Consider the following 13868-nt stretch of genomic DNA (forward strand, 5'->3'; position numbering starts at 1 on the left):
ACGAAGTCCACTTTCATTTAGATGGGTTCGTCAATAAAATTGGTGCATCTGCAGGACAGAGAATCCGCATTTCACTATCAAGAAGTCTCTTCATTCTCAATGGATGACTTTGTGGTGTGCAATGCCCAGTCACGGAATAACTGGCGCGATATTCCTTGATGGAGTGGTGACTACTGAACGGTATGTGAAGATTCTGGAAGATGATTTCATCCCTATTACCCAAAGTAACCCTAATTTCGACATGATGTGGTTCATACAAGACTGAGCTCAATGCCATCATAGAAGGAGAGTGTTTAATGTCCTGGAGGAGAACTTCGGGGACTGCATTCTGGCTGTAGGGTACCCAGAGGCCACTGGCATTGGCCTTGATTGACCATCATATTCTCTTGATCTGAACACGTGTCTCCTTTTTGTGGGGGCTACATAGAAGACAAGTTGTAGAGCAACAACCCCAAAAACCATTGCTGAGCTGAAAACAGCTATTCAGGAGATCACTGATGTTCCACACTTCAGCAGGTCGTGCATAATTTCACTATTCGTCTGCGCCACATCGTCAATGATGGCAACAAATCCAAGAAGTCCTAACTAGAGCCAAAAATCTGTAGTGATGTTTACATTTTGAATAAAGTGAGTACACACTTTAGTTTGTAACTAATTTATGGCGTTTTTCTTTTTTTCTTTTTCATGTAGTTCAATAACCGTCACCCTGTCGTTACAGCAACATTAGGGGCTGATTAAATTTGAATTAGCTCTACAAGTACACCAGTATGAAGGGAATCAATAGTTAACAAATTGACAGGACTGTAGAAATTCTGGCACAATAACCATACCAGTAGCACTGGCAAAAGTAAAAATATACTAACAAGTTCTTGCACAATCTCCAACTGGAGTCTCATGTACATATACAGTAAAACAAAAAGACGTAATACACTAAATAGTTTAGATTATTTTGTAAACTGTAGTGTTAATGCTTCACCTACCAATGATTTATTACTACATCCTAAAATTAGCAATTATGAGTTCAGTGGAACACATCACTGACGACACAATCACCACTTACAAAAACATTAGTAACAGCTAACAATGATATGAGTAACTGGCATTAAAGTTATTTTTGAGTAGTATGTTACAGCTTTCTGACACAGTCAGATGCATACTGCACCTGTTCAGTTGCCTCTTAACATGCTTGAAACTGCATCTTACCTGTACTGAAACAACAAATATATCCAAAAATATATATGTATATTAACAGAAAACTGTTACAGCGAAGTTCTTAACTATGACACATGCACTTGACAATCCATATGTATCTTGTTAAACTTGATATATATACAAAATTTATAAGCCACTTCTTCGATTATCACCCATTATAAGCATTACAATTTTGTAAACATGTATTTTACAGGCAATACGACTAGTTTAAAAAAATCAGAGAAAAACTTCTGAATCTTAAAATCTCTCTGCCTAAATATAACAGCACATAGTACACATTACAGTTTCCACCTTCGGAGCACTGATTTCAATAACTTCACGTCTGTATCTCTACCCGTGTTAGAAGTCACACAAAAACTATTAGATATGTAATTAGAAATGAATTAAGGATGAAGAATCAGATCGTGAAGATTAAGCTGCCATGCAATGAACATATGAAAAGGAATAGTGTACTTTTGTTACTTCGTATTTTGAAGCAAAACATAGGAAGTTTCCATCAGATACTAAACCCTGTTTAAAACAATTTTTAATTTATTGTCTACGACAAAATGTCCAGTAAAAGGAAATTTAATTTACAGGTATCTTAAATGAGTAAATTTTAGCTGGAAAAACTTAGTATGGAGAACTCCTTCACTGTCTGAACTATCCACTCAGACTCTTCATACAGAACAGCGAATTACAGTATATCACCTACAAATAGACAACCAAATACGTTCTGACAGTGAGAATATGAGTCATGCAATAATTAGCTAGCGCTCTCTCTCTCTCTCTCTCTCTCTCTCTCTCTCTCTCTCTCTCTCTCTCTCTCTCTCTCAATCAAGTGACTACGTTATGCAATGAAAATAATCTTATCTAGATGTTGTGCCCCTCACCCATATTCACTTGTGAACTCCCTACCACTTTTCTTTAATTCGTTCTTAGCTGCAGATGAGGGAAACAATTTTGTAATTTCTACTCCACAGATAGTAAACCAGTGCAATTTGTGATCATTCTTGTTTTAGTCTGGTTTTGTAGTGAAGGTATTCCAAATATATTAAAAGAAACTGAATTTTCAGTACTAACTTTCACATTTTCATTTTAAAGGCAGTAGTACTCTGGTAAATGTGCTCTTGTTACCAATGGAGTTCAGCCCACCATTAATGAGAACTGTAGATCGAGTTACATCAATCTAAAAATATATCAACAATACACACATATTAAACCCTGAAGAAAAATGGAAGTTTTTAAGCTGAAACATCACATTTCAGTTCTTGATGTGCCTACCCATCACTCAGTGCCCCCACCACATTGTGCCTGTGGGTGGTTATTTTGATACATTCCACTTCTTGTACAACACCCAGGATTGACCCATATGAAAAATGAAACACAGATAACCACTGTTTTCCTACTAGTCAAACTTTTCAAAAGAAAATGGCAACAATAAATTACACTGAGACCAAAACAAAGCACACCAAATACACATTTGTTACTTCTTTGCCCATATACAACAATTTAAGGTCGCAAACTATTTGAAGCCAAAATTTGTGACATTGTAATATAGGAATACAGATATCATCGCATACTATACCTAACAACTGAATAATTTAACAAATTTTGTCCCTCAAATTTCCTTACTAATGAAGAAAAGAAATTCATTCCTAACAGGAGACAACAAACCTGTGAACTACTCCAAATACATCCCTCTCATGGCACACATGTTACATGCCATGATTATTTATAGTGATCCGACAGACAGTTTAATGTCAAATTCTTCTAACACATCATACTATGACACACAGGGTTTACTTTTTTCTTGAAATACAGCAGCTTTTTAGTGATATTTTATATACATCAGATCTAGGTGAAAGTTAAGCTTAAGATAAGAGCTAATATTTTGTGGCAATTACTTTTAAATCCACCAAACAGCTCAAAGACGAGAGTGGGAGTGGTACCATTTTGTCACTGTTATAAATAAATAATTTGTGACTGACAGTAAAACCACTGCCATTGAGCAAATAATGTATATAAATTTTAAATACTGAACTCTGGACAAATAGATTTCGAAATACAGTAGCTAATTATAGCAAAATAATGTGAGATCTTGCGAAGTTAGGAAAAAGTAACTTATTTAATTGCTTTGAAATTGTAAAGCAATGGATTACATAAACAACAATGCATCACAGAATATCATTTTACTGTTCATAACTGCCTCCTAGCCTCCATTAATTTGTACTTTTAGAAGTTATGAAGCACTAGTGCACAAAGCCTTACAGGTAATGTAAATTTTACACCTTTGGTATCTTCAGCTCAACGCATTTCTCTCAAAGACGTGCCAAAAATAAGTCCACAGTCTAAAAATTACCACACCTTAATAATAAATATTCCATAAAATGCAACACTTGTTTTGTTCAGGGGCATCATTACAAACAATTATTACTAGCGTATTAATCTCCATTTCCTTCTAAAATTACACAGCCAACAGTTCAAAGTTTTGACACGCCTGTTACAATATGTATTGTGTAATACTCAGCACTGTACACAAAGTATAGTGCCCCATTATAAATGGCGTGATGTGATCATTTTTTCAATATTCACGAACATTGGGATTCACTGCAAAAAACAGCATACAACAGAAAAAAATGCAATATATAGCATACATCACATGCATGGCAAAACTGTTTCCTTCTGAGGCATATCTGCATGTCAAATATAATTAATATCGACACTATACATACATACAATGACAAACAGAACTGAACTCTCTCTCTCTCTCTCTCTCTCTCTCTCTCTCTCTCTCTCTCTCTCTCTCCCCCTCTCTGACACACACACACACACACACACACACACACACACACACACACACACACAATCAAATGCTTCTCAGAAATCCTTAGGCCTTGGCAGATGTGATGGTGGTTAATTCTGCTTGTAAGTACACAAGGATCTTCTGCAGATGGGACTTTCCAAATAGTCTTCATCTTCAGTAGTATTATCTCCTGATGAACCACAGATTCTTCATTTTTTAAACTCAAGTCCAAGTGCTTGTACCAAGAAGCACAAGATGTCAGTGCTTTCTTCTATCTAGAAACAAGGAATATTACAATAGCACATTTACATTTTAATGAATGTGTTAATTTCAATAAAGCATGTTTAGTAATTTTACCAGTTTGGCTGTTGGTTTTCCTCCTCCATGTCCTGCTTTCGTTTCAATACGTATAAGCAGAGGGTTTGTCTGAAACACAAAGGAAAATCAACCTGTTGCTTCATGCTCTTAATTTTCCTGTTATGATGGCTCAACCAGTTTCCACACTAAATGTCTATTTCCATTTAATACATACGAGGTGGCTCCATTTTCCTTTATTTCATCAAGACCAGTAATTACCAAGAATTGATTAGGGGAGGGTGGGCAATGTACAGCATCAAGATGGTCACACATTAATATGAGAAAGCCAAGAGCACTAAAACCAGTCATCTTTCATCTAATACCAACTGCTATGTACTGAAGTACAAATTTCAGTAAGTAAAATGCTTCTTATTTGGGAAACATCTGGGACATCAAGGTGCCATCTTTGTTAGGAATATGAAGTGACTTCACGAGCTTCTGAGACATCAGTATTCTACTGTTATCCACTAGACCGTATCAGAAGCTTTACAACACAAATATTCAAACAGTTATGAACATTAAACCTCAACATTCTGCATGCAAATGGCTGAGGATGAATAGCAAAGGATCAGCAGAAAATTTGCAAGAAATTCTCACCAAAACTGTGACACAGCATTCTTTATAATATTACAGCATCTAAAAAGATGAAAACTTAGGGTAGTTACTATACATAAAATTTAATTTTTGATATCTTACTCAGTTTAGTTTCTGCAAACTTTAAAATAATCCATAACCAGTAAAATTTTGACTACATACAAACAAAAAATGGTGTATGGATAAAAAACTTGTCATGTAAGGGAAGTAATGAGCTGAAAAGCATAAAAAAAAGAGTGGTGTCCGACACCTTTCAGCTATGTTCCGATAATGTTCTTTACTGGAATCTGCAGCATGATAAGCAATTGGTAAGATAAAAATGGTCAGTCATGCCATTAAGTATCAAATCCCAAAGTATTACCTAAAATGTAGTGTCATGTGCTTGAACTTTTTTTTTGGGGGGGGGGGGGGGGGGGGGGAGGATGGCGGCAATAGGAGGTATTTAAAGATCAGAATAATCACTCATAAGCAGCTACAGACAGCAAATTATTACCAACTGTTTCCTTCCAGTCAGAAGTCAAAGCAGGCTACGACTCAAATGCATTGAGACTTTCATACACAACAAAACACAATTCAATTCAATTTGTTGGCAATTCTTTTTATGCACTTTGTCTCTATACACACATAGCCCGCAATGCACATTCCATTAACATGACAATATGGTGGCTTCGTGCATTTGGCAAAAGAATATTACAGATGGATGCAAACCAAATGGAGCTATGTTTCATTCTTAGACAAGTTTTCATTTAATGTCAAGCCTGAAAATTCTGAGGAGTGTGATGCAGAAGCCAATCCAATATTTGTAGGCTCATTAATTAACACACACTAATTTTCTGAGAAATTAGTATTTTAATTGTGTGCACATTTTTGTTGCAATTCAATGCCCAATTAATACAGAAGTCTCGTGGATACTGCAATTTTGTCAGGAACATTTCAGCAATGAGTTAGTAGTTAGACTCAAATTTATTAAAATCCTTAAGGACCAGACTCGTACCTGAACAACTCTGCTCCATTACTGTATCCATATTTGAATTTACAATATCGACACTGAACCATGGACCTTGCCGTTGGTGGAGAAGCTTGCGTGCCTCAGCGATACAGATGGCCGTACCATAGGTGCAACCACAACGAAGGGTATCTGTTGAGAGGCCAGACAAACATGTGGTTCCTGAAGAGTGGCAGCAGCGTTTTTAGTAGTTGCAGGGCCAACAGTCTGAATAATTGACTGATCTGGCCTTTTAACAATAACCGAAACGGCCTTGCTCTGCTGGTACTGCAAACGGCTGAAAGCAAGGGGAAACTACAGCCGTAATTTTTCCCGAGGGCATGCAGCTTTACTGTATGGTTAAATGATGGTGGCGTCCTCTTGGGTAAAATATTCCGGAGGTAAAATAGTCCCCCATTCGGGACTCCGGACAGGGACTGCTCAAGAGGACGTCGTTATCAGGAGAAAGAAAACTGGCGTTCTACGGATCGGAGCGTAGAATGTCAGATCCCTTAATCGGGCAGGTAGGTTAGAAAATTTGAAAAGGGAAATGGTTGGTTAAAGTTAGATATAGTGGGAATTATTGAAGCTCGGTGGCAGGAGGAACAAGACTTTTGGTCAGGTGAATACAGGGTTATAAATACAAAATCAAATAGGGGTAATGCAGGAGTAGGTTTAATAATGAATAAAAAGACAGGCGTGCGGGTAAGCTACTACAAACAGCATAGTGAACGCATTATTGTGGCCAAGATAGACACGAAGCCCACGCCTACTACAGTAGTACAAATTTATATGCCAACTAGCTCTGCAGATGAAGAAATTGATGAAATGTAAGATGAGATAAAAGAACTTATTCATATAGTGAAGGGAGATGAAAATTTAATAGTCACGGGTGACTGGAATTCGAGTGTAGGAAAAGGGAGAGAAGGAAGCGTAGTAGGTGAATATGGATTGGGGCTAAAGAAAGAGGAAGCCATCTGGTAGAATTTTGCACAGAGCATAACTTAATCATAGCTAACACTTGGTTAAAGTATCATAAAAGAACGTTGTATACCTGGAAGAATCCCGGAGATACTATAAGGTATCAGCTAGATTAAATAATGGTAAGACAGATTTAGGAACCAGGTTTTATATTGTAAGACATGTGCAGATGTGGACTCTGACCACAATCTATTGGTTATGAACTGTAGATTAAAACTGAGAAACTGCAAGAAGGTGGGAATTTAAGGAGATGGGATCTGGATAAATTGACAAAACCAGAGGTTGTACAGAGTTTCAGGGAGAGCATAAGGGAACAATTGACAGCAGTGGGGGAAAGAAGTACAGTAGAAGAAGAATGGGTAGCTTTGAGGGATGAAGTAGTGAAGGCAGCAGAGGATCAAGTTGGTAAAAAGACTAGGGCTAGAAGAAATCCTTGGGTAACAGAAGAAATATTGAATTTAACTGATGAAAGGAGAAAATATAAAAATGCATGCAAGAAGGAATACAAAAGTCTCAAAAATGAGATCGACAGGAAGTGCAAAATGGCTAAGCAGGGATGGCTAGAGGATAAATGTAAGGATGTAGAGGCTTATCTCACTAAGGGTAAGACAGATACTGCCTACAGGAAAATTAAAGAGATCTTTGGAGAAAAGAGAACCACTTGTATGAATATCAAGAGCTCAGATGGAAACCCAGTTCTAACCAAAGAAGGGAAAGCAGAAAGGTGGAAGGAGTATATAGAGGGTCTATACAAGGGCGATATACTTGAGGGCAATATTATAGAAATGGAAGAGAATGTAGATGAAGACGAAATGGGAGGTACGATACTGCGTGAAGAGTTTGACAGAGCACTGAAAGTCCTGAGCCGAAACAAGGCCCCGGGAGTAGGCAACATTCCATTAGAACTACTGACAGCCTTGGGAAGCCAGTCCTGACAAAACTCTACCATCTGGTGAGGAAGATGTATGAGACAGGCGAAATACCCTCAGACTTCAAGAAGAATATAATAATTCCAATCCCAAAGAAAACAGATGTTGACAGATGTGAAAGTTACCGAACTATCAGTTTAATAAGTCACAGCTGCAAAATACTAACACGAATTCTTTACAGACGAATGGAAAAACTGGTTGAAGCCGACATCAGGGAAGATCAGTTTGGATTCCGTAGGAATATCTGAACACGTGAGGCAATACTGACCTTACGACTTATCTTAGAAGAAAGATTAAGAAAAGGCAAACCTACGTTTCTAGCATTTGTAGACTTAGAGAAAGCTTTTGACAATGTTGACTGGAATACTCTCTTCCAAATTCTAAAGGTGGCAGGGGTAAAATACAGGGAGCGAAAGGCTATTTACAATTTGTACAGAAACCAGATGGCAGTTAGAAGAGTCGAGGGGCATGAAAAGGAAGCAGTGGTTGGGAAAGGAGTGAGACAGGGTTGTAGCCTCTCCCCGATGTTATTCAATCTGTATATTGAGCAAGCAGTAAAGGAAACAAAAGAAAAAATCGGAGTTGGTATTAAAATCCATGGAGAAGAAATAAAAACTTTGAGGTTCGCCGATGACATTGTAATTCTGTCAGAGACAGCAAATGACTTTGAAGAGCAGTTGAACGGAATGGACATTGTCTTGAAAGGAGGATATAAGATGAACATCAACAAAAGCAAAACGACGATAATGGAATGTAGTCAAATTAAATCGGGTGATGCTGAGGGGATTAGATTAGGAAATGAGACACTTAAAGTAGTAAAGGAGTTTTGCTATTTAGGGAGAAAAATAACTGATGATGGTCGAAGTAGAGAGGATATAAAATGTGGACTGGCAATGGCAAGGAAAGCGTTTTTGAAGAAGAGAAATTTGTTAACATCGAGTATAGATTTAAGTGTCAGGAAGTCGTTTCTGAAAGTATATGTATGGAAGTGAAACATGGACGATAAACAGTTTGGACAGGAAGAGAATAGAAGCTTTCGAAATGTGGTGCTACAGAAGAATGCTGAAGATTAGATGGGTAGATCACATAACTAATGAGGAGGTATTGAATGGAATTGGGGAAAAGAGGAGTTTATGGCACAACTTGACGAGAAGAAGGGACCGGTTGGTAGGACATGTTCTGAGGCATCAAGGGATCACAAATTTAGCATTGGAGGGCAGCGTGGAGGGTAAAAATCGTAGAGGGAGACCAAGAGATGAATACAGCAAGCAGATTCAGAAGACTGTAGGTTGCAGTAGGTACTGGGAGATGAAGAAACTTGCACATGATAGGGTAGCATGGAGAGCTGCATCAAACCAGTCTCAGGACTGAAGACCACAACAACAACATCAGTGGGAAGATGCTTAACCAGATAATGAAATATAAACTAGAAGATTGAATTAAGGTTACATTTTGTGGTAAAATCAGCAATGAAATTTCACTGACCTATTGAGCTTTCAGAAGAAACTAGTACTTCAAATTTAAAAAATAGAACAAGTAGTAAGAATACTCTGTATACAAAGACAAGTTTATGCAAGAAGCTTTAATCAATGGAAATCACACTGTGTGTGATCTCTCAAATGCCTTTGTTTGTGTAAATCATGGAATTCTTTTAGATAAGCTAAATCATTATGGTTTGAGGGGGGCAGTGCACAAATGGTTTAATTCATACTTAACTGGAAGATTGCAGAAAGTTGAAATAAGTGGGTCACGTAATGTTAAAACAGCAGCTGATTCCTCAAACTGGGAGGCCATCAAGTACGGGGTCCCACAGGGTTCGGTCTTAGGTCCTTTACTGTTCTTGATATACATTAGTGACTTACCATTCCATATTGATGAAGATGCAAAGTTAGTTCCTTTTGCTGATGATGCAAGTATAGTAATAACATCCAAAAACCAAGAACTAAGTGATGTAATTGTAAATGATGATTTTCACAAAATTATTAAGTGGTTCTCAGCAAATTGACTCTCTTTAAATTTTGATAAAACACAGTATATACAGTTCCGTACATTAAATGGCACAATTCCAGTAATAAATATAGACTTTGAACCGAAGTCTGTAGCTAAGGTAGAATTTTCAAAACTTTTAGGTGTGTCCACTGATGAGAGGTTAAACTGGAAGCAACACATTGATGGTCTGCTGAAACGTCTGAGTTCAGCTACTTATGCTATTAGGGTTATTGCAAATTTTGGTGATAATCTCAGTAAATTAGCTTACTATGCCTACTTTCATTCACTGCTTTCGTACGGCATCATACTCTGGGGTAATTCATCGTTGAGTAGAAAAGTATTCATTGTTCAAGAATGTGTAATCAGAATAATTGCTGGAGCCCACCCACAGTCATCCTGCACACATCTATTTAAGGATCTAGGGATCCTCACAGTATATATATTCACTTATGAAATTTGTTGTTAATAATCAAACCCAGTTCAAAAGTAATAGCAGTGTGCATAGCTGTAACACCAGGAGAAAGGATGATCTTCACTATGCAGGGTTAAATCTGACTTTGGCACAGAAAGTGGTAAATTATGCTGCCACAAAAGTCTTTGGTCACCTACCAAACAGCATCAAAAGTCTGACAGATAGCCAACCAACATTTAAAAATAAATTAAAAGAATTTCTAGATGACAACTACTCCTACTCATTGGCTGAATTTTTAGATATAAATTAAGGGAGAAAAGACAACAACTTAAACATTAGTGTCATGCAATATTTTGTGTAATGTAATATCTTGTACAGACATCTTTTATTAACCTGACACATTCCACATCATTACAAAGTGTCGTATTCATGATCTATGGAACAAGTATTAATCTAATCTAATCTGAAGTAACACAGTAATTATATTTAGTCCAGTCAAACTATGATAGAAACTGTGTGTGTGAATTTGTTTGCTGTTATGGGGTTGTGTGTGGTGTCATTTGAGATTTTCGATTTTCTTATTATGCTTTAGTCGCATTTTGTTTATAGCTCTGCATGTGCACCTTACGACTTTTTCCACAATGGAAGCAAAGATAGCCAGATTATTTAATTTTTGTGGTAGCTGAAGGTGAATTACATATAATTCTTTGTTTAATGTCTGTTTCTTTGTATATAGTGATTTAATTTCGCATTTCAGCCAGACATTTTTAGCGGCCTGCCTGGCAAGTTTTGCTGCTTTCAAACTGTTTTTTTATCTTTACGTTTATGTCTTTTGGTATAAGGTCATTATGTTTACAATGGTTATTGAATCTGGTAGTTTCAACTGTTTTACACAAATTAAAATGGATCAGTATCTTCTTAAACTGGTAATAGAGGCCAACTGGAAATTCTTGACAAGGTGACATTAAATTCTTCATTTGTGTGGCCAATGTGTCCATAGTTGCTTTATAATTCTTCATGATATTTTTGCTCTGTCATTACTACTACAAAAACAATTTTTTTTCATGCACACAATTTCTATCCTATGGTGGTCAATCTTACAGATAACACTGCATGAAAACTAAGAACAGCTCTCAGAAAAAGGCCTAAAACACAATGTTGACTCAGCAGCAAATGAACAAGTGAAACAAGATCTCATTATAGAATCTGAATATATTCCCACTATAGAACAAAAAATGGAAACAATAGTGGAAAAACAGGGCTGACTAGGGAGTTAATAAACATGGCAACACAGATGAAAGAAGGAAAATATAAATTCAAAAATAATTGTGATGAAACAGCTTAAAATCTAAAGAAAAAAACAGCAAACAGAAAATGTCATTGCAACAAAATCTGACAAAGGTAGTAGTCTTCTCCTCACGAAAAAAAGAATACATAAAAAAAAAAACAGACTAATTGATTAGCAAAAACATAAAAAGTTAAAATCAAACCCAACTAACAAAACTCAAACACATGTTTAAAAAAACACTCAAAAATAGAGTACCGTATGCACCCGAATCTAAGCCGCACCCGAATCTAAGCCGCACCCGAATCTAAGCCGCACCCGAATCTAAGCCGCACCCGAATCTAAGCCGCACCCGAATCTAAGCCGCACCCGAATCTAAGCCGCACCCGAATCTAAGCCGCACCCGAATCTAAGCCGCACCCGAATCTAAGCCGCACCCGAAATTTGAGACACTAAATTCAAGGGGAGAGAAAAGTTTTAGGCCGCACCTCCAAATCGAAACAAAGTTGGTCCATTGTAATATGAGACACAATTTAGGTCGAATGAATGACTATACAGCTACAGTAGTTTGATTTGAGTCGTGAGCTTAGCAGTTAAGCTTTACCAGGTAGCCGTTGCTATGCGTCAGGTGCTCCGTCCGTATTTTATACGGGTACCCTTCCTTTTTCACGTGCTTTGTCTGGTTTGAATTGATTGCTTATTTTTTTTTGATCTGATAAGTGCCGTTCTCTTTGTTATACTTGTTTACGTCAGTAAGCTGAAAATGCATTACTGTACTGTGTCATGCATTGTTTGTCGCATTCTGATAATGAGTGTTTACAGTCTGTCGCCGCTCGCGGCATGGTTTGCTTTTGTGCACGCTACCGCCACTTACAATTAAAAAAAGAGAGGAATCGTCTCATTAGTGAAACAATGGCAAGAGACTGCTCTTTGTTGTTACTTACACTGCTGCTTTCTTTGATAATGATCAACAAGAACCAAATAATAGACTGTGTATGATAGATAGATGTTCTGAACGAGAGTTCAGCAAAAATTTTTCTGTGTTTGAAAATCTTTGCAACGCCTCTTTAGTACATTACATTCTGCACAGAAATAAGAGTCATCTTAGATTTAAAAAATCTAGTCAATTGTCATGCTTCATTTCTGACTATATCACTATTAAGCATAAGAATAATACAAATATAAACATGACATGATATGTATATTCTTCCGCATTTGCTGTTGTCTCACTCTAGTTTCGTAGTTTATTAGGCAGACAGGATTTAAATGAGATAGCAGCAAACATGAAAGAATACATGGCAAAATGTTTATATTCATATTATACTTATAGTGAAGAGAATACTGCATGTGATTCCAATTAGCAAGCATCTCTTCTCATAGGTAGGAAAAAATTCAGAACGTAGAGTTGGCCATATTGCCAAACATCCCAAACAGCCTTGCCAGTCGGATTTTTGTAGTACATAGAAATGCTGCTACATTCATAGATTAACAATACGGAATTTGTATTTACTTCATTGGATAATGTATGAAAATGCAGTGGTCGAAAACTGAGGCGGATAAAAAAGCTCATCTTCCACCTTTTTTTTCTTAAATTTATTTACTGACGCAGGAGGTTTTGGCGCCAGTATTTATCTTAGTGCCTGCAAAGCACGCCTGTGTAGTGCTACATATATTCAACGGCAGAAGTTAGTTGTGGCAGCACCTACCGGCATTTTTCAGAACTTCCGCTTACTTTGCACTCTATTCTAAGCCGCAGGCAGTTTTTTGGATTACAAAAACCGGAAAAAAAGTGCGGCTTAGATTCGAGTAAATACGGTGTACATTTACAGACAGAGAGAAACAGACTTGTACAAGAGAACCCTCAAGCCCCCAACATGAGATGTCAACCAAACATCTATTAAGAAAATTATCCAGCCCATCCAATAGAGGATTTCAGAGCAGCTCCTACATACCTACTAGCAAAACAAATGCAGCCACAGCTCACCCAGTACTATAAACTAGAAAATGATAGAACAATCAGAAATACCTCTCAACTGGTAGAACATACAATAGACACTAAAATCCCTGACACAGCAATCCTTTGATGTAGAAAATATGTACAGTTGCAACCTTGTTAATGAAACCATAGAAGTAATTGAAGAAATCCTGAAAAAACACAACCAGCTACCTCATGAAAACACAGATGAAACCACAAAATAATTACCGTTAATAACACAACAAAATTATTTTGAATTCAATCAAGAATACTACATACAAGAAGAAGGTTTACACATGGTTCACCTACCTCAGGAACCTTAGTCAACATTTTCATGAATCACATAGAAAAATTAATATTTGCA

The 13868-nt window shown here is 37.0% G+C and overlaps 1 protein-coding gene across 3 annotated transcripts in view; it reads right to left on the reverse strand.

Annotated features, from left to right (window-relative positions):
- Positions 1–655: 655 nt before the first annotated feature.
- LOC124602802 (prolyl endopeptidase) overlaps positions 656–13868 on the reverse strand; it is a 99116-nt gene continuing 85903 nt past the window's right edge. For all 3 annotated transcript variants that reach the window (XM_047136348.1, XM_047136346.1, XM_047136345.1), the window contains exons 14-15: positions 4355–4423; positions 656–4272 (exon numbers count right to left, since the gene is read on the reverse strand). In XM_047136348.1, coding sequence (XP_046992304.1) covers positions 4207–4272; positions 4355–4423 — 135 coding nt within the window. In that variant the 3' untranslated portion in view covers positions 656–4206. The remainder of the gene's footprint in view (positions 4273–4354; positions 4424–13868) is intronic.

This window comes from Schistocerca americana, chromosome 1, assembly GCF_021461395.2.
Source record: "Schistocerca americana isolate TAMUIC-IGC-003095 chromosome 1, iqSchAmer2.1, whole genome shotgun sequence".
Taxonomy (NCBI): domain Eukaryota; kingdom Metazoa; phylum Arthropoda; class Insecta; order Orthoptera; family Acrididae; genus Schistocerca; species Schistocerca americana.